Here is an 18,585-nt window from a genome sequence, read left to right on the forward strand (position 1 = left end):
GTAATGTTAGCAGTACGTGTAGTTGGCGGTGGTGTTCCAGGGTGGCACCACCCATCCAGACCCATTTAACTCCCAGCTACGGCCCTGCTCAGAGTCAGCTGAAGTTTATCTATGAGTTCACATGGTGTTTTAACAGTCAGTCTGATGTCCTCCTGCCTCCTGACTGTTTCTCTGATATGGAGACGCGCAGCTAATAAGCATCCATAACTTCCTCCATTTTGATTGTCAGTAAATGCAGTAATCTCACTATGTACAAATACTGTAATACAAGGACATTTTTGTAGAATAACTGACATTGTATTGCTGGACTGTAATTTTGCTGGGTAGTTTGTAATTTTACCTCCAGAGATAAAGTCTTCTCTTAACCTGTCATAATGTGAATCTGATGTAAAAGTACAGTTTTTAGGTATTTGTACTTGAATGAAGTATGTGAGTACTTCCTGTCTGTTAGGAATAGTAAGATGGATTTTTGTACAGCTGAATGAATTACAGCTGATGACGGAGGGGATAACAGAGATCTGATCACAGATCAGCTGCAGTCTGATAGGAGATCAGAGAATGTGAAGCTCTCACAGCCTTCATCAGACTAACACTTCAATAATTCAGTCTTCCTCTGTGAGCTTGAATTATTGAGACGGTGAAACCACTCGGCTGAATGCTTCTCCTCTGATCGGGAACAGCTTTTCTCTTCTCAGACCATCAGCTTCACCAGTCCAACGTGAAAACGTCTGCTTTCTAAAACGTACTAACAAAATGAATAAAAAGCACATTTTGGCCCACAGATTTGCTGATGATGTGCTGCGTGCTTCCGGGTTTAGCTTCCACTTGCTGTTCACAGACATACGCTTTAGCGTGCAGATCCTGTGATTGTTTGATTCTGGACGTCGTGGCCAGCAGCTCGTTCTCTGCAGGAGTCAGAAGATCATAGACGCCGACAGGAGCTTCTTTCACGGAGCAGACAAGTCAGTCACAGTTCAGAGCACCATGTGAACTCGCTTTTCGTGATCCGATCCTTCAGCTGTTTCACTGAATGCTGCGACGCTGTTTTACTGTGAAGACTGAGGAACTTCAGTGAGTGAATCTTTATTTTTGGGTGGACTGTTTCTTTCATGAACATCTCCCAGTAAGGCCTCTCTGTCTATTGTAAATCAGATTCTTTTATTGTGACAACAGAAGGAAGTGAGTGTAAAAGCTGTGACAAGCTTCCTCTGAGCCGTCAGTGAGATCAGGTTGTTTTAAAGAACACGCTGCAGTACTTCCTGTCACTCCTTTGCGTGTGCACGTAAGAAAAGGTGGACAGAGTTTAACAGAAACATTAAAGGCAGTAAGAAATCTTCTGCGCTGTGGTTCAATACAGCAGAAGTCTTCAGCAGTGGAAGCTGAACATGCAGAGCGTGTCGTTAAACTCAGTGAGATTCACATAAAAAGCTGCTCTGACGCTCCTGTAGCGAAACTCAACCGTCGACTTTTCTCTCTCGCCCTCGCATGAGTCGCTAATAAAGTGTCACAATCGTTTCATCACACTCGCCCTGATGAAACACAAACTACAAAGGCAAGTTTTGAAATTATAATGCTGCGCTTTAGCACTTGCTGAATATTTCCTTTCTTTTTAACTGGATGCATTTTAATAAGACACTGCATTCATTTGCATTCTCACAAGCAGGGGAAGAGTTGGCCGTGGCCAGCATGTGAGGGAGTTACGCTGCAGGTTTCAGTAAAGACATTTAGAAAAGCCTCAGATGTTTTGTTGCTCTATCCACTTTTATTCAACCTTCTCATTTGCGGTGTTGTCGTTTGTGTATCTGTATTGTTATTCACTTTCAGACCCCTGAGACCAAGACAAAACATATGTGTCGCCCCCTGGTGGCTGGCTGCAGAACAGCTCATAGGCCCACCCCCCACACATTCGCAGATGGAACATGAGCCAAACTAAAAGCTCAATAAACGTTTCCTCTTTAGATAGTTCTTATTACGCTGATGTTTGTTCAAGTGTTCATTTTTCTGGTGAGTCTGGGTTTCGTTAGTTCTTTGACATGATAAAAAGGGTCTGAAACATCATAACTGACAGCTGTGCGCTCCTCCTGATTGGCTCAGATGGGACAGGGACACGACAGAGCATGAGCAGGTGATGAGGACGTACTGAAAGAAAACAGCTGCTGTTGGAAGCACTGAAACTGAACCAGTCAGGAAATGTGCTACAGAACCAGAACCAGGACCTAAAAGGGGTTGAAAAGCTCAGACCTGCAGAGATGGAGATACTCACAACTTCAGCTTGGGTGTCCTCTCTCATTCCACAAACACCAAACTTTTAGCACTGAGTTCACCTTCACAGAAACTTTTTGAAGGTGCACAAGACCAAATCAGGAAAACCAACAGCAATAAAGGCGGGTTGGTAAGCGTAAAAATGGAAAAGTTCTGTGCTGTTTTGACCCACCCATCACCCCCAACATCCACCCTGCTGGGACTTTGTCATCTGACACCTTTTTGTGTGGTATTTGGATGCAGACCTGTTGTTCACAATCATCCTTTCTTCTTCACTACGTGCAGATGAAGCTGGCTGCTCTGGTTGCACCCACTGGGCTGCAGACAAACGACATTAAACCTTTCATCTCCTCAGTCTGTACATGCTGTCCCTCTTCTTTCACATATTGTAGAAACATGCTGCTATCAGCACACCCAGCAGTGAAAGCTCAGCCCGCTGATCAGCTGTCTGTGTCACAGCACTGTTGGAGCGCCATCTTGTGGCTTCCTGTGCACTTTGCATAATTCCATCCTTCAGCTTACCCCCACATTGTCATTGAGGCTGCAGTGAACGCAGCTCCATTCTGCATCTTCTGCTGGAAGTTTCTTCTAAATTTCATTGTTGACCAAGTAAATCAATTCCAATTTAAAGACAGAAACAATCTATTAGATAACAGAGAAACTGGGCTCAAGACCGTACCGAGAAATGTTTAAAACTCATTGATAAGGTCTCCATGGTAAAGTCGATCTTTTCTCTGAGGACAGTGAGAGGACAGACGGGTGAACATGAGCACTAATAAAAACGACACCATGTTTGCTGCTTCTGAACGTTTATTGTAGTGAAACTGTGTGTCTTCACTCTGAACTAATTGATCTGCACTGCACACACATATGGCCGGTGTTGGCTGCACATCTCGTCGTTCAAGAGTCCCCAGTCTGGAAAACACAAACAGAAACATGATTTCACTGGAGTTTTCCCACTTTGGACAGACGAGCACTTCAGCTGTTTGGTTTACTTTATGGGTCTCGTGTGTGTCACTGCAGCTGTGTGTACTGCTGTGGGTTTACTGTGATCATGTACTCAGAAGTAAATGTACTCAAACTGAGAAGTGCAAGAGGAAACAGAGGAATCTGAGTGGGCTCCTCCTCTCTCTACACACTCCTTCCTCCTCCTCCTCCTCCTCCTCAGCCTGCTGACTTACCCCAGTAGTTCATCTCGACGCAGCCCTCTCTCCACAAGAAGAAGTCTGGCTGGCGAGGAGCCCACCTGAGGTAAGCACCTTTAGAGCCATCAATCCAAACTAAACCAAAATCATAGTCATCAATCTGAAAGGAAGTGAAGGAAAAAAAACAGAGCAGTTGATGCTTCAGTTTGCTCATAACAGCACTAAATTTTATATGATAATGACAAAAGACCTCATCGCTGCATGTGAATCTATCAGTAAACCTTTCGGGTTACATGACAAAATAAAGATACTTGAGGACCTTCCCGGACTTTAATATTTAAAAGTGTCAAAGTCAAAGTGTCAAAGTATACTTAGTGTACTAAGTGTATTTATCTCCTAAAACTCCAACCCAGGGGTCTGCAACCTTCAGTACCAATAGAGTCATGTTTGTCTCTCTTGTCTGCAGCCACAAAACATCCTTTAACTAAAGACAACAGCTGGTTAAGTTTGATTTATAATTCTAAGTATAGTTTATGTTGCATTCATGAACTGAAATGATACAACAGAGAAAACTGTTAACATGAAAACTGACCCTCAAGCCTAAACTGAATTTGGCTTATCTACAGACACATTAAACCTGACGACAGACAAAATGAGTGAACTAAACTCTTATGTTACAAAGAATTATCTACCCGTGGGAGAAGGTGGAGATGCCTCGGTCTTCCATGCTAATGGGAACTCCTAACAACCAATTGAGCAAACCTTGACTGGGCGTTTGTTCACAGCTGAGCAGAAACATTCATTACTTACTGGTGCCCGGTGCATCCCGATCCAGTAATGAGGTTTTCCCGTGTGGACTCGGTACATGGTACAGATCAGATCATTGTGCTCCTTCTCGTTGTGGATCGATACCAGGTGACCTTGGCGGTTGCTGTGTTTGTAGCCGTTACAGACTTTCTGAGACCAACAGGAACAAAAAACAGGAAGACTTAGTCGTCACCATGAGTGCATCCCAGTTTGATCCTCCCTCATTCGAGACAGAAAAACTTCTGGTTCGCCTCTTAGTTTCCATTTTATCTGGATAGACTGCCTTGTGTTAAATGTTCAACGACAAAAGGGCGAGGAAAACGATGCCGTCTCAGTTACTGTCTGACAAGGGTGCGTTTGTTCTCCTCACCTCCGCCTCATAGAAGGGCAGATGTTTCGTGTGGTAGAACGCCTTCACGCAGTACCTGTCACCCATCCGGAACCAGTCCTCGTTGTTGATCTTGTATGGACACGGCACGGCCGGGTACTGTGTACTACACATGTTCTGCAGATTCCCTGTGGCACAGAACACATAAGGTGTGTCTCTGCTGTGTTCATGGTGTCTGTGGAGAACATGACTGTGAGTGTCCTTTGGTTCTTACCGGCTGCAGAGTCCAACATGAACATCAGCACCACCGCAGACAGGAAGGCGGCTTTCGTAACAGGAAGCATGGCTGAAGGCGCACTGACTCCCACCGGATTCTGCAGCTGAAGTACCACCTGCAGGACACGCCAGCAGTGATGTGACACACCTACACATTCTTCTTGTTCATAGAACACTTTTCAAAATCTTTGTGACTTTGTGACCCGAAGCTTTTACTAATCATCTGATCAGAAGAACTCGTCAGAGATTAAGAACCTTTGACTTAAAGGACGATTTCACGGAAAAGCTGAAAAGTTAAAGGTCCTTACTGTTCACCTGATGCACACCACGAGACAAAGACGACTCACCTCAAGTGTTTCGCTCTCGTTCGTCTGCTGTCTGGATGGATGCCAGTCTGATGTGAGCAGTTTTATCATGAACGGCTGATGGCCTGAAGCCATGCGGTGATCAAACACTGAACAGTGAGAGACTTTCCACAGGATGTCACAGCTCATAAACTCCTTCTCCCCGTGAGTAGAAGGAATGTGAGCCAAAATAAACATTCAAAGTATATTTCAATTGAAGTTTTTCCAAAGATGACTGAAAATAACCATAGTGGAGTAAAAGTACAAAGTGGCTGAAATTGTGACATTTCTTTGTATTTCAGATTGGAAAAACCTGATAATGAAGACAGTTCATCAGTCAATGTTGTGGGTGGATCAGCGGTTAGGGTCTCGGACCCGTAACCGGTGGATCGCTGGTTCGATTCCCCGTCCCGGTGTCCATGGCTGAGGTACCCTTGAGCAAGGTACCTAACCCCCACTGCTCCCCGGGCGCTGCACGCGGTCGCCCACTGCCCCGGGTTTGCTGTGTGTGTGTGCACGTCACTTGGGTGGGTTAAATGCAGAGAACAAATTTCGTTGGAGTGAGTTCCCTCCAATGACAAGATATGTCACTTTCCTTTCCTTTCCTTTCAATACTCAGTGTAGAACAGAGGACAGACTGTAACAGAAGCATTGGTTCTTACTTTTGCGTTTTCTCTGCTGTTCATTGACCACTTACTGAATTTAAAGCCAATTTAAAACCAGCAGCCATGGTCATGTGTGGCCTCTCGGCCTTCTTCCCACAGCGTTCAGTGGTAAAACTTCTCCTGAAAGAAGCTCCAATCTGGTTATCAAGCAAACTGCAGCACAGAGACAACCTGAAAGTTTGAACTGACCTGACCTGAGCTGTGGATGCTAACAACGTGACTGTCCTTCTTCTTCTGGATCTCAGTCTCTCTGACCATGCATTAGCTTGGGTTCTTATGCACCAGAGACCTGCGGCATCGCACGTCAAGTTCCTCAAAGAAGAATTCTCGGCCTTGTTGTATTTTCATTATAAATGCTACAGTTTGGGAACAGTATTAACCATCACCAGGTCAATTACCATTTCTATGCTGATGACACACAATTGTATATTTTTGTCTCACCAAATGACCCCAATGCACTGCATGTTCTCACTGGCTCACTAGCATTAATGCACAGATGAGCAAAAACCTTTTAAAGCTAAACGAAGAAAAACTGAGATTATTTTAACAATGCAGAAAGAGAAAAACTGCACTCAATGCTTGGTGGCCTCAGCAAACTAAACTAAAACTTAGTCAGACCATTTTAACTCTGAAAGACCCTGAAACATTCACTCATCCTTTTATCACCAGCTTTACTGGTTTGCTCGTGAAGTCAATAAGGAAACTGCAGCAGGTTCAGAAGGCTGAAGAGTCTTACCTAAAACAAAGAAAATGGATCTCATGACCGCACTGCTTCAGATACTGGCTTCCTTTATCTTTGAGAACCGGTTTTTTTAACTTGTTTATAAAGCTTTATCTGTCCTTGCACCTCCCATTATTTAAAAAAAATATGTTTTTGTCTCTTTAAAATGTTCCTTATGTGTTCCATAAATGTATGGTGAGTGTTTACATGCACCTGTAATGTGAACCTCACTACATCTGGATATAAGAATGGCAGGTTACCTCCATATTTTTAAGATATTCTAATATGGATTGTTTGTTTCCCTGTGAGCCTTCAAAGAATAATCCACCAGCAGCCTCTGGTGCTGCACCATCTGAGGGCTGACTGTTGATCTTTCCAATACGTTCCCACATTCTGTGTTTACAAATCAAATACTGGAGGTTTAATTCACCACCCACATAGTATCAGTGTTGACTCAAAGCAAACAGATCAGAACTACACAGAATGGGAGAATTTGTTAATCCTTCTTGATATATACCAAGTTAAAAATTGTACAGAAAATACACTATATAGACAAAAGTATTGGGACAGCTGCCCATCTCACCAACAGGGACTTTAATGACGTCTCATTGTAAACACACAGACAGCTTTGCAGCTCTAACAGCTTCCACTCTTCTGTGAAGGCTTTCCACAACATGTTGGAGTGTTTCTGTGGGAATTTGTGCCCATTCATGCAGTAGAGCATTTGTGAGGTCACACACTGATGTTGGACCAAAAGGCCTGGCTCACAATCTCCGTTCCAGTTCATCCCAAAGGTGTTGGATGGGGTTGACGGTTAACACGGTAACTTCTGTCTGTGAACATAACCTGATCAGAAACAGGTTTTCTTCAGTAAACTCAGAGTTTTGGTTTGTCTCCTCCCCTTTTCCGCTCCTCCTTCATTCATTCAGTCACGCACATTTTAGTGGAGAATAATTTCTATTAAAATGTCAGGTCCTCTAATTGAGGATCCCATAGATGAGGAAGCTGCTTTAGTTTGCAGGGTGTTGTGTTTATGTTGGGATTTTGAAGCCCAGACTGTTTGTCTCGTCCCGCTGACGTCTTAGTTGAGCAGTACTTTGGTTTTGGCTCAGGGCCATCTCCTGTGCCTGTCAGAGGTGGTGGTCCTCCACCTGTTTTCCAGGCCTTTTCCTTTTTCTGTTGGCTGAGTAGAAGTCAAATGTTACTTTTTGCCCCAATTAATCAGTGAAACGGGATAGATGAAGATGCTTGTGTGTGTGAAATCTGCATTATGGTAAGTATAGCTGCATTGGTTTAATAAAGGGCCACACTTCATACTGATGCTTTTATGATGTTTATTCTCTTAAACGCTGACTCTGGAAAATGGTATGACTGTAAACAGTCACAAAAACATCATGACAATGTTAGCGCCATAAACCTAATGCAGAATCCATCTTGTTTTTTAACGCTGTGAGTCCGTCACAGGTTATATCTCTGTTGGCGCTCTACCCATAATCCTCTGGTCATGACCCTTATGTGACCCGTATACAACCAACTCTTAAAGAGAAAAGGCACAATTTTTGTGACACTGAGTGAGCATCAGTGTCACTGCCCTGAACAGGGAAACACGGGACAACATAATATTACTGTACTCTACTATTAATACTGTACTTTTAACTGTTTCTGCTGGATCAGAGCCAATCCTGGAAACCCAGGTATGCACATTGTACATTTATTCTATCTGTTTCACCTGCTCCACACAACACACCCCCTCAAAGTGAGGGTTAAGGTGAACCCTAACCCTAACCCTAACCCTACATCACAAAAAACAAACAAATCATTTTTTATAACAAAAACTAAAATCATGAATTCATCATATACTCTCGTCAACACATACCACTGTAAGGGTGATGCACATTGAAATATCCACTGAACAATCTTTACTTTGATATGTCACATGGTTTTACAGTGAGGTACAACCATAAGGCTGTTACACTTAAGCCTAATCTGATTGAATTATGTTTTTATATTTCATTTTTAGCTGCTTCTACATTCTTTACTCCCCTGCAGGATTGAACCTGTATGAGAATTAATTTTTCAAGCAGAAGGGATCTGCATTTGAACCTTCCGACCAAGCTAACTCATAGCTCTGTATACTTGACAGATGCCTCCAGGCATAACAGCTCAAGGCGGACTTATCATTATTATTCTGGAATTGTTGACAGAAGTTAAACTCATCAGGTGAGGTGAGGTAAGACTGCTGATATGTCTGGTATCTGACACTCAGTTTAAAATCCTGCTTTAAATGTGTACAGGCTGTAGAAACATCCTAAATCAGACACAGAGTGAGACAAGCTCAAACAAACTGCAGACACAACTAAAACAGTGTCTTTTTCCCTGATGGCTTGAATACGTTGCTCAACTTGTCACTAAGCTTTAGGAATAAAGTCACCAACAGGGTGTGAAAAGTCGCTGAGGAAATCTAATGTGCACCTTTGGGGACTGATTGTGGTGGAGAAATGGCTGACAGCAGGCACAGCCACAGTTAGTGAGGCGAGGCAGAGTCGACACATTGACCCTCACAGTGACCACATTTCTGACAGTGAAATGACTTGGAACTCAGGGTTATCTGGTGAACGTGAGGATGAGGAGAAGGAACTCAAACGTGCAGCCGTCCACAGCTTTGTAAATCTGAACATAAACAGTTGGGAACATTTAATGAACTTCAGTGATGGCAGAGGAAGTAGTTTGTTAAAATGCATTCTTCAGTGGGTTTGGGTGAACTGGGTGAGTTTTATCTCCTGCAGGTCACCCTTTAAGTTTCACCTGTGGAAATTGTGCATTCAGATACCAACAGAGAACTAATTCCTCTCACCTGAGCGTCCCTGCCCACCTCCACACCTGGACCTCGTTCCCCTCATCAGTTATATACCAGATTCTCTGTTAGTCCTGCTTGTCTGGACCTGCCAGCAGGCCTTAGCTTTATAAATCACTGAACTCTTTCTGCTGTCTTTTCCCCATCTGCATACGTCCAAAGAAGCACCTTTATTCAAACCATGTAGTGTGTATGTTTGAGATCAGTTTCTCCTTCAGTGTGCGATGAAACCTGATTTGTTTGGACTTTAAAACACATGCAGCTTGAGCTTCACAGGAACGCCATACACTTGGTGAAATGGTGACTAATTCTCAATTATTTGAGCCTTCTGGTAAACTCAGTGGATTTGGAACATTTAATTATTTCTTTCTCTCTCAGTTTGTCCCCGCATGCAACTCCATATCAGGATAAATGATGTTATTTCGTTTTCAGCAGAGGGTCAGCTGCAGTACACGCACCCAGTAAAGTTGTTTCTTACTGCATTTCATTTTTCACTCGTACTGCTTCCATGTTTCACATTTCGTCCTTCCTCTGTAAACGTGAACAATACCCTGTATTTTAAGTTAAAACCTCTGGTGTGTCGGCCGCTTCATCGAAGCTCAAATGCATTGTTGTGAACGCCCTCGCACAGCATTTAGCCGCCATCTGCTGCACTGCTGTCCACCACTATGGCTCATCCTGATACTTCCTGTCACATCTGTTTGTACAGTCCAGTATCACAGATCAGTTTGTCTCAGGAGGAAGCTGCACAGAAAATGAAAGCAGACCAAGTTTCAAATAAAAATTTGTCCAGTTTAGGTTTCAGTTACATTAGCATGTTTACTTAAGCGGATTAAAAACACATACTGCTGCTTATGGAGTGCTGCTGAAACCTGCTGGGATTACTGATGCTTGAAATTAGTAAACTGTTGGCTTGAAGTCAACAAGAAAATAAGCAGACACTTGTATTCCTATGATCTCACCCTCAGGTCCACTCTGGGAGAGACAAGCAGTAGCAAGCTGCTGTCCAAGAGGACACGGTGGTCTTTCCTGTCCTGTTCTCGCAACCTTTACTTTCTGTTGAACTGCTCGAGGAAAACTGGCTCAAAGAGGAAGTGAGGCTCAGATTGAGGACTGTTTATTGGTTGTCTAGTCATCCGGGATGTAAAATAAATCCAAATATCCATCACAAATTCCAAGAGTCCAAGACCATGGCTTCTCTTCTTGTTTTGGACTGTTTTGGACAAAACAAGAAGAGAAGACATGGTCACTAGATTGGTCACAAGATTTTCAACTCCTCATCATCACAGAATAAGAAACATGAGACATTCAAGTCATTCCAGCACAGCTCAAGTGAACAGTCGATTACCTCAGACTGAACTATCTAATAATCCATTGTGATCTGCTGAAAATTTTACAGTCCTGATCCTGTATATGGTGTCTTCCTGTTTTGTTCTGGTTTCTCCTGGGGAGTCCTTACTGGACGTCAGACCGGACTGGAACACCTTGATGATGGATGACTGTCTCTGTGTTTAGAGAACAGCTGTCAGGATGCGTTTCACTATAGAAGTGAACTTCTGAATCAGTTTGCTATATGAAGTTAACTTCTGTCAAAACATAACAAACAAACATGTTTTACAAATATCCCACTGTATATATCAGCTGTACATATACATTCATATGCATCTGGAAATGTGACTATATTTACTGACCTCATAATGTTCATATCAACTGTGTATACTATCTGTAAAAATATCAATAACCTTATATTGTACATACATGTAACTGCAGATATTATATCTCTGCATCTATTAAACATGTATGTTACAAACAAATACAAGCCCTGAGCATTTTCCTCTTTTCATCTCATCACATTGATCACTTCTGTGCTTTTTTCCATTTACTTCTCTGCATCCTCCAACTTCCTGAGAGCCTTGCGTTTTACGACAGTATTTGCGCCTTTACGGCGCCAAGCTCTCACAACATCAGTCAACATGGCGGACGCGGCGGAGGGTCCCGGAACGGCGGAGGTTTTAACGGATACCCAGGAGAGTTCAGCCGCGGGGAGACACAGCGTGGCCCCAGGCGCTGTTGGCCGGGACAAACCGGTGTGTCTCATCGTGCTGGGCATGGCCGGGTCCGGGAAGACCACCTTCGTTCAGGTGAGTGAACTGGCGGGGGCTAACGGTGGCTAACTGCATGAGTTAGCTTCTTGAGCCAGGCAACAGGATGAACAGACTCACATGGCGGATTTAAAGAGCCGAGCTGCTCCAAGTTCTGATCATACAGCAGTGGATGTTGCAGAAAACAGAAGCTAATCTGCTCCCCTGCTAGTTGACAGTCACTGTTAGCTGTAGGCTCTGTTTAGCCTCTCAGGTGACCGTCGTGTGCACGTTTAAGATCTGTGTGAAGACAGCTTGTTTGACAACACAGACCGACATTTGAAAGGCAGTGAATGAGTACCGAGTCCTGCACCTGATCGTAGTGTTTTTGTCTCCTCCAGAGGCTGACGGCTCACCTTCACTCTCTCAAAGCTCCTCCATATGTGATCAACCTGGACCCTGCCGTCCACGAAGTCCCTTTCCCTGCAAACATCGGTGAGGACCGGCTTGTTTCCTGGCCACGCGGGGCACAATGAGTTCTGTTCAGTTAAACACATACAGTTACAGTACTTACAGCACAGTCCTAATATTAAACTTGGAGGTTTTCAGCAGAGTTGACCGAAGCAGACCGTGTTGTGGTTTTTCGTCCCTCGTGCTGTCTTTAGCTTTCAGTCTGTCTGTCCTGTTTCTTCCAGACATCAGGGACACTGTGAACTACAAGGAGGTGATGAAGCAGTACGGCCTCGGACCAAACGGAGGCATCGTGACATCACTCAACCTGTTCGCTACACGCTTCGATCAGGTGACTCAGTCTGACTGCACCTCCTCCACGCGGTGACGTATTTCAACCAAGGATGTGAAAACTTCAGGTCTAGACTGCTTAAAATTTGGATGTTGTGGAGGGAGTCCCGTTCAGACAGGACTAGTATTAAAGGGAAGAGTCAGATCTGAGCACACAGACTTCAAACTCATACTGATGCCTTTCCGTGTGACTTCACTTCCTGAGGATGTCATCGTCTCTGATGTCCATCCACAATAAACATCCAAAAATGCGCTTAGAGGTCAGACAGGAAAGAGAATGATCGTGTTTTTAAAGGCACAGTTCACAGTGAAATCAGAGCCACACGTCTCCTCTGCCCTGCAGTGCTGTTCATCCATCTGGATAGTGTTGGTGTGAGCTGCAGAGTTTGGGCTGTGCAGACGTCTGCCTTCTCTTCAGTACAATGAAACTCTTAACTTTAGAATACATTTGAAAAACTCAGCAGAAATGTCTCTGCCCAGAAATCATGACTCGGTTACTCACGGTAATCCACGTAGCAGTTTCATGTAGGAGCTGTTTCCTGTCACCTGCTGTGACTGACTGGTCGACTGACAGCTGAGTGCAGATGTACTGCAGATGGGATTAAAATGACTAGAATCACCCCAGATCCTCCAGAAACGCAAAAAACAGTCTAAATGGGGCTTCAGTCAAGACAAAAAGACTAAAGACAAGACAAACTGAACAAAGTGACAGTACTTAACAAGTGTGTGTTTATGCTTTCCAGGTGATGCAGTTCATAGAGAAGAAGCAGCAGAATCACCGGTCAGTATCCTCCAGCATGTTGCCCTGCTGCCAGTCTGGTTCTGCTTTGTCTTAATACTGTTTGTCTTGTGTTAGTCTTAACACATCTGTGCAGCAGTCGCCCCCTGTTGGACATGACTGGGAAAAAATGCAGATCTGCCTTCACTTTTCAGACCCTGAAGCTCAGTCCACTTTTTAAACTGTCAGTGATCAGACTTTTTTCTCATGTCCACTTTTTCATTGATTAGCTGAGATTATCAACCAGCAACGCTGCAGTAGGTAACAAAATAAAAACATTTTAGTTAAGAAGTTGCAAACGTGGTTTTGTTTTGGTTAAAGTAAATTAGCAATCAGAGGAGGTTTGGCTTTCTGTGTACACAACACGACACGTCTGTAAACTCCAGGATGTTAATGGAAGTTTTTTCATCGCACCTCATATTAAGAATAAAGTCATCCCACATCCTCTGGTCATGTGAAAAGGTGCTGCTTTAACCCTCAGAGAAGAACAGACGGATAAGGCGTCTTGGATTAATAGCTGGAGAGGCAGATCTACTCTGTTTCAGTCAGATTCACTGGTTGGAAAGTTGAGCAGGAAAAGTTTGTCCTTTTCCTTCTTAAAATATCTTTGAATTCTAAATGTCAAAAGAGGAAATTGTGAACAAAAACGGGATGTTCCTCCACAAAGGTCTCATCTGTCCCGTGTGTTGCCGTGTGACCTGTGCAGGTATGTGCTGATTGACACCCCGGGTCAGATTGAAGTCTTCACCTGGTCCGCGTCTGGAACCATCATCACGGAGGCTCTGGTCGGTCTGCACGCCAGTTTTGTGTTTGTCTCACTTTGTAGCTCATGTCACAGTCACTTTATTTTACATGTCTGTATGTTTCAGGCGTCTTCCTTCCCCTGTGTCGTCATCTACGTAATGGACACGTCCCGCAGCGTCAACCCTGTCACCTTCATGTCCAACATGCTGTACGCCTGCAGGTACTTCATCCTCGTGGTGAACAAGATGTTTTACTGGGTGTTATTTTGATAGTGCTGCGGACTCAGTGACATCGCTGCAGTGAAGTCAGATGAACAACTCCAATCAGACAAACCTCCAAGTTAGGCAAACATTTGGAAGCTGATCTGTTTGTTGTCAAGCTGTGACAGCAGTGACTTCAGTTCTCCAGCAGGGGGAGCTAAAGGAACACAGCAAAACTCGGGTGTTCCAGCCTGTTCTGACTGCAGGCAGTATGTACAGTATATCACTTTACAGTCTGCTCTTTTCTCAGTTTGTACAAACAACATCAGTGTACATCAGTCAAACTGTGGCTGTTAGCTGTCCCCTCTGCATTGCATTGTGGGACAGGGATATTTGTGAGCTTAATTTGGTTACTTTTCCGATGTGAACGCCGTTTGAACTGTGTGACTCACAGATACGCTCTCACTCCCTCTCGTGTTTCTATTGTTCAGTATTCTCTACAAGACCAAGCTGCCTTTCATCGTCGTCATGAACAAGGTGAGGTCACTTCCTGTCTGCCGTGTTGACCCATTTGTGGCTTGGTTTCTCTTTGTCGTTGACCTGTCGTTGTTTGTGCAGACTGACATCATCGACCACAGCTTTGCAGTGGAGTGGATGCAGGACTTTGAGGTTTTCCAGGACGCTCTGAACCAGGAGACCTCGTACGTGAGCAACCTGACGCGCTCCATGAGTCTGGTGCTCGACGAGTTTTACACCAACCTGAGGGTAAGAGGACGAGATCAGATCAGAAGGCTGCATCAGGAGAGGAGCTAGACAAGAACCAGTCAGCAGCCCAACCAGGAGAGCAAAGCCTGCAGCGCTGGTAGCCCGGTGGACCCCTCCTGATTGAGTTGTCTCTGTGTCTGCAGGTGGTGGGTGTGTCCGCGGTGACAGGCAGCGGATTGGACGAGCTGTTTGCTCAGGTGGAGGATGCCGCTGATGAGTATGAGAGGTGAGTTAGAAGCTGTTGGTGCTCAGTCTGCACTGGGTGTTTTATTTTCTGTTGAAAACCAATCAGACGTGCATGTGATGTCCTGCCCGGTTTGATCTGCTCTGTGCTGTGGACTCTTTTCCAACCTGTTTTCACTCACTCATCACGTCAGCTGTTGGTTTTATGTTCAGGATGCAGGCACGTTAACATGACTGCTCAGCTGTGATGTTTCTCTCTGAAAACTTCATCAACATTCTCACTCTGTTTCCATTCCTGTCGATACGTTTGATAAATTCCCGAACTCTTCTCCTCCGTCCTCAGGGACTATCGACCTGAATACGAACGGCTCCGCAGACAGCTGGTAAGTCGTCTCTGTTTTCCTCCTGCTTTTGTTCGTCCTCCCGTCTCCGTGTTTTAACAGACTTCCTGTCCGTCAGGCTGAGGCTCAGAACAAGAAGCAACAGCAGCAGCTGGAGCAGCTCAGGCGGGACCTGGGAGCCGTCGACATGACGACCACACCTTCAACAGGTAGGGCTGCCTGATGTAGAAAGTCGAGTACTAAATCAAGTCATATTTATGAGTAGCACTTTATTTTACAGGTCTGTAACAGAGGGTTTCAGGAATGATTCTCAAAAACATGGAAATTAACTTTTGCACCTCAGTCTCAAACTATTGGGTTTTTTCAACTTTGAAACTTGGTGTCTTTAAAACGGCAAAATGTGTATTAAGGAAGGTGATGTGGTAGGTTGGGCAAAAAAGTCAGCTGAGTGCAAATTTAAACTTATTTTGTTGTTGTATTTTGCTGACTGACTTCCTGTCCATAGAGGAAGCTGACATGGTTGGGCCCAGTGACCTCATCATGACCCGCGGTAACCCTGACGAGGAGGAGGAGGTGGAGGAGGAGGAGCTGGACAGCGACACGGACGACATCGACCACATCGGTGAGCAAAGAAACCCCAGCCATCTGTTGAAACACTGTAAAAAGCACAAATATTCACAGTAAAAAACAGAATGAAACTGAACGCATGGCTGAACTGTGTGAAGAATACAACTGAAATCTGAAGGGCTTTTTTTTTTTATTCCAGCCACGGAGGAGAGCAAAGAGGCCGACGCTTTTGGAAACTTCCTGACTGAGAGGAAGGAAGTGGTTCAGGTCCGAAACAGAAAGCATGCAATGCCTGAGGGCCCCTGACCTCTGACCTCTGTAGTGTGACATCGAACTCTGCCAGGACAGGAAAGCACCAGAGAAAGACTGAAAGATAATGAGGGAACTACGAAACCTCCCACAGGTTTCCCTCTGTGTGGTGCTGACTATCACCTGGAACACAACCTGTGGACACTCGGTGGATTCCTCCGTCGATGATGGGTTTTTTGAGAGATTCAGATGCGAAATCTGAAGTGTTTGAGCTGAACTTCCTGTCTGATCAGGTGACCTCTGACCCTGTGACTTTGGTCATTCAGTTAAGCTGGTTTGCTGCTCCTCAGTGTCGCTCCTTCCCCATGAACAAAACTTATATTTTTGTATCAGAAAAGTCTTCTGTCCTGCTTCTCGCTTTTTTTGTTGACTTGTGTCTGTGAAAGCACTGAAAGGATGTGTGATCTACAAAATAAAAGTGAGCTTGTAGTTCAGAGTTGGTTTGCTCTTTGTGACATTTTCCAGCACTGACATTGTTCCACTACGAGATCCCATGAGTGTGTGTCGGCAGCTAATTCATTAGTTCAAAAGTAGCCCGATGCCAGCGTCAGTCTTTATGAAGTTATCACTGAAATGAAACGGGTTGTAGCTCACAAACTGGTTTGTGCCTACATAATATCAACCATTACAAAATATTTACAGCCGCTAACTGCAGCTGTAACTGTTGTGTAGAACAAAGCTAATGTTAGCATGATAATACCTGTTCAGGTCAGAAAGCTAGTATACCTGATCATCCAGGTCCTAAGAGCCTCTTAGGACCTGGATGAGGCACATTGAATCAACTGTTCTGCAGCAGGTGCACTATGGACAAAAGTATTGGGACACACCTTTTTTATTACCTTTTCATACTTCAGGTGTGGTATGGGTCTGTTCCTCAGGGTTTGGGCTCGGCCCCTGACTTCCAGTGAAGGGAAATCTTAATGCTTCAGCACACCAAGACATTTTGGACAATGCTATGCTTCCAACTTTGTGGCAACAGTTTGTTGAAGGCCCTTTTCTATTCCAGCATGACTGTGCCCCAGTGCACAAAGCAAAGCTCCATAAAGACATGGTTGGATGAGTTTGGTGTGGAAGAACTTGACTGGCCCACACAGAGCCCTGACCTCAACCCCATCCAACACCTTTGGGATGAACTGGAACGGAGATTGTGAGCCAGGCCTTTTGGTCCAACATCAGTGTGTGACCTCACAAATGCTCTACTGCATGAATGGGCACAAATTCCCACAGAAACACTCCAACATGTTGTGGAAAGCCTTCACAGAAGAGTGGAAGCTGTTAGAGCTGCAAAGCTGTCTGTGTGTTTACAATGAGACGACATTAAAGTCCCTGTTGGTGAGATGGGCAGCTGTCCCAATACTTTTGTCTATATAGTGTAGTTTGATGAGCTGCATACTGACACTGTACATCAGTGATTGCAGACTAAATGACAGAAACTTCTCTCTGAATGAGGAAAATAAACTCCCACACACTTCACTAAACGTTCTGTGTTGTTCTCTGCTGCTGCTGATCGACTGGTCGTGTTCGAGCAGCTTTCTGTTTGTCTTCATTCATGTCTGAGCTCTGTGAATGGCTTCAGATTCTCCGCCTGCCGACCATCTGCCAACACGCTGTGTTCTGTCGCCTACACGCTCGCTGAAATCCGGCAGCGTGGTCGGACCGAAGAGCAGCTGAGTCACCTTCCACTCGCTCCTTTCACCAGCGCTCATTCCAGCCTTCTCTTTTCATGCCACTTTTCACTTCATCTCAGAGGGAAATGAACGGCTTTCGTTCATTTACAAATTCAGATTTTTGCTCAAAACATATGAAAGGTTTACAAAGTATGAACATATTGGGGCTCGGTGTATTTCCAGAGTTTCTGTGTGTAAAGCTTGAAAGTGTTCAGATGAGGTGGATGAAGATATTTGGTTATTTGATTTTAACATCCAGCTCACCCAGAGGAAAGACTTTTGTGTTGAAGGTGAGGAGGTAATAAAGTTCAGGCTCTGCAGTAAGTCACATCAGCTTGGCGTTGCTGTCTGTTTGTGTGCTGAACATAAACTCTGATTTTATTCCAAACCACCAGACTCAATTTGAGTTTGCAAAACTCTTCTCACAAAACGAGCCTCCAGCTGAGCATCTGAACATCTGTGGGAAACAAAAGATGACTGAATCAAGTTCAGTGGTACGACGACCGTCTGTCTGTCTGTCTGTCTGTCTGTCTGTCTGTCTGTCTGTCAGGTGAGTTTCTGGAAGCCTCCACCTGCAGCAGCAGTGACTCACCTCTGCTGACATTCAGCCCGCACTCCTTTCTGTTCTCGCTCCTCCTCCTCCTCCTCCTCCTCCTCCTCCTCAGTGGGCCTGAAAGAGAAACGCCGGGAGTCACGATGTCTCGCCGACACAAATAAAACACACGACTGCTGGCTGAGAGTCAGCCT

General features: G+C 44.6%; 2 protein-coding genes across 2 annotated transcripts; one reads left to right on the plus strand and one right to left on the minus strand.

The window, feature by feature from the left end:
* Nucleotides 1–3,054: 3,054 nt before the first annotated feature.
* LOC124063887 (C-type lectin BML-1-like) lies at nucleotides 3,055–5,273 on the minus strand. Its single transcript, XM_046397995.1, has 6 exons — nucleotides 5,166–5,273; nucleotides 4,817–4,934; nucleotides 4,585–4,730; nucleotides 4,218–4,364; nucleotides 3,444–3,567; nucleotides 3,055–3,177 (listed from the first exon to the last, which is right to left on the minus strand). Exons 1-6 carry the CDS (start codon nucleotides 5,256–5,258, stop codon nucleotides 3,107–3,109), a joined length of 699 nt encoding a protein of 232 aa, XP_046253951.1. The 5' UTR covers nucleotides 5,259–5,273; the 3' UTR covers nucleotides 3,055–3,106.
* Nucleotides 5,274–11,222: 5,949 nt separating this feature from the next.
* On the plus strand, nucleotides 11,223–16,605 carry gpn1 (GPN-loop GTPase 1). Its single transcript, XM_046397940.1, has 13 exons — nucleotides 11,223–11,543; nucleotides 11,885–11,978; nucleotides 12,179–12,285; nucleotides 13,028–13,065; nucleotides 13,769–13,847; nucleotides 13,932–14,026; nucleotides 14,498–14,543; nucleotides 14,625–14,771; nucleotides 14,915–14,997; nucleotides 15,298–15,337; nucleotides 15,414–15,504; nucleotides 15,801–15,917; nucleotides 16,062–16,605. Exons 1-13 carry the CDS (start codon nucleotides 11,376–11,378, stop codon nucleotides 16,166–16,168), a joined length of 1,212 nt encoding a protein of 403 aa, XP_046253896.1. The 5' UTR covers nucleotides 11,223–11,375; the 3' UTR covers nucleotides 16,169–16,605.
* Nucleotides 16,606–18,585: the final 1,980 nt, after the last annotated feature.

This window comes from Scatophagus argus, chromosome 1 (genome assembly GCF_020382885.2).
Source record: "Scatophagus argus isolate fScaArg1 chromosome 1, fScaArg1.pri, whole genome shotgun sequence".
Lineage (NCBI taxonomy): Eukaryota > Metazoa > Chordata > Actinopteri > Scatophagidae > Scatophagus > Scatophagus argus.

Coding starts and splice junctions, on each gene's coding strand:
- LOC124063887 (XM_046397995.1), bottom strand. CDS start 5,258: ATGGCTTCAGGCCATCAGCCGTTCATGATAAAACTGCTCACATCAGAC. Junction 4,935..5,165: donor ACGAGAGCGAAACACTTGAG/GTGAGTCGTCTT, acceptor CGTGTCCTGCAG/GTGGTACTTCAGCTGCAGAA. Junction 4,731..4,816: donor CATGTTGGACTCTGCAGCCG/GTAAGAACCAAA, acceptor TCTGTGCCACAG/GGAATCTGCAGAACATGTGT.
- gpn1 (XM_046397940.1), top strand. CDS start 11,376: ATGGCGGACGCGGCGGAGGGTCCCGGAACGGCGGAGGTTTTAACGGAT. Junction 11,979..12,178: donor CCCTTTCCCTGCAAACATCG/GTGAGGACCGGC, acceptor TGTTTCTTCCAG/ACATCAGGGACACTGTGAAC. Junction 14,772..14,914: donor AGTTTTACACCAACCTGAGG/GTAAGAGGACGA, acceptor CTGTGTCTGCAG/GTGGTGGGTGTGTCCGCGGT.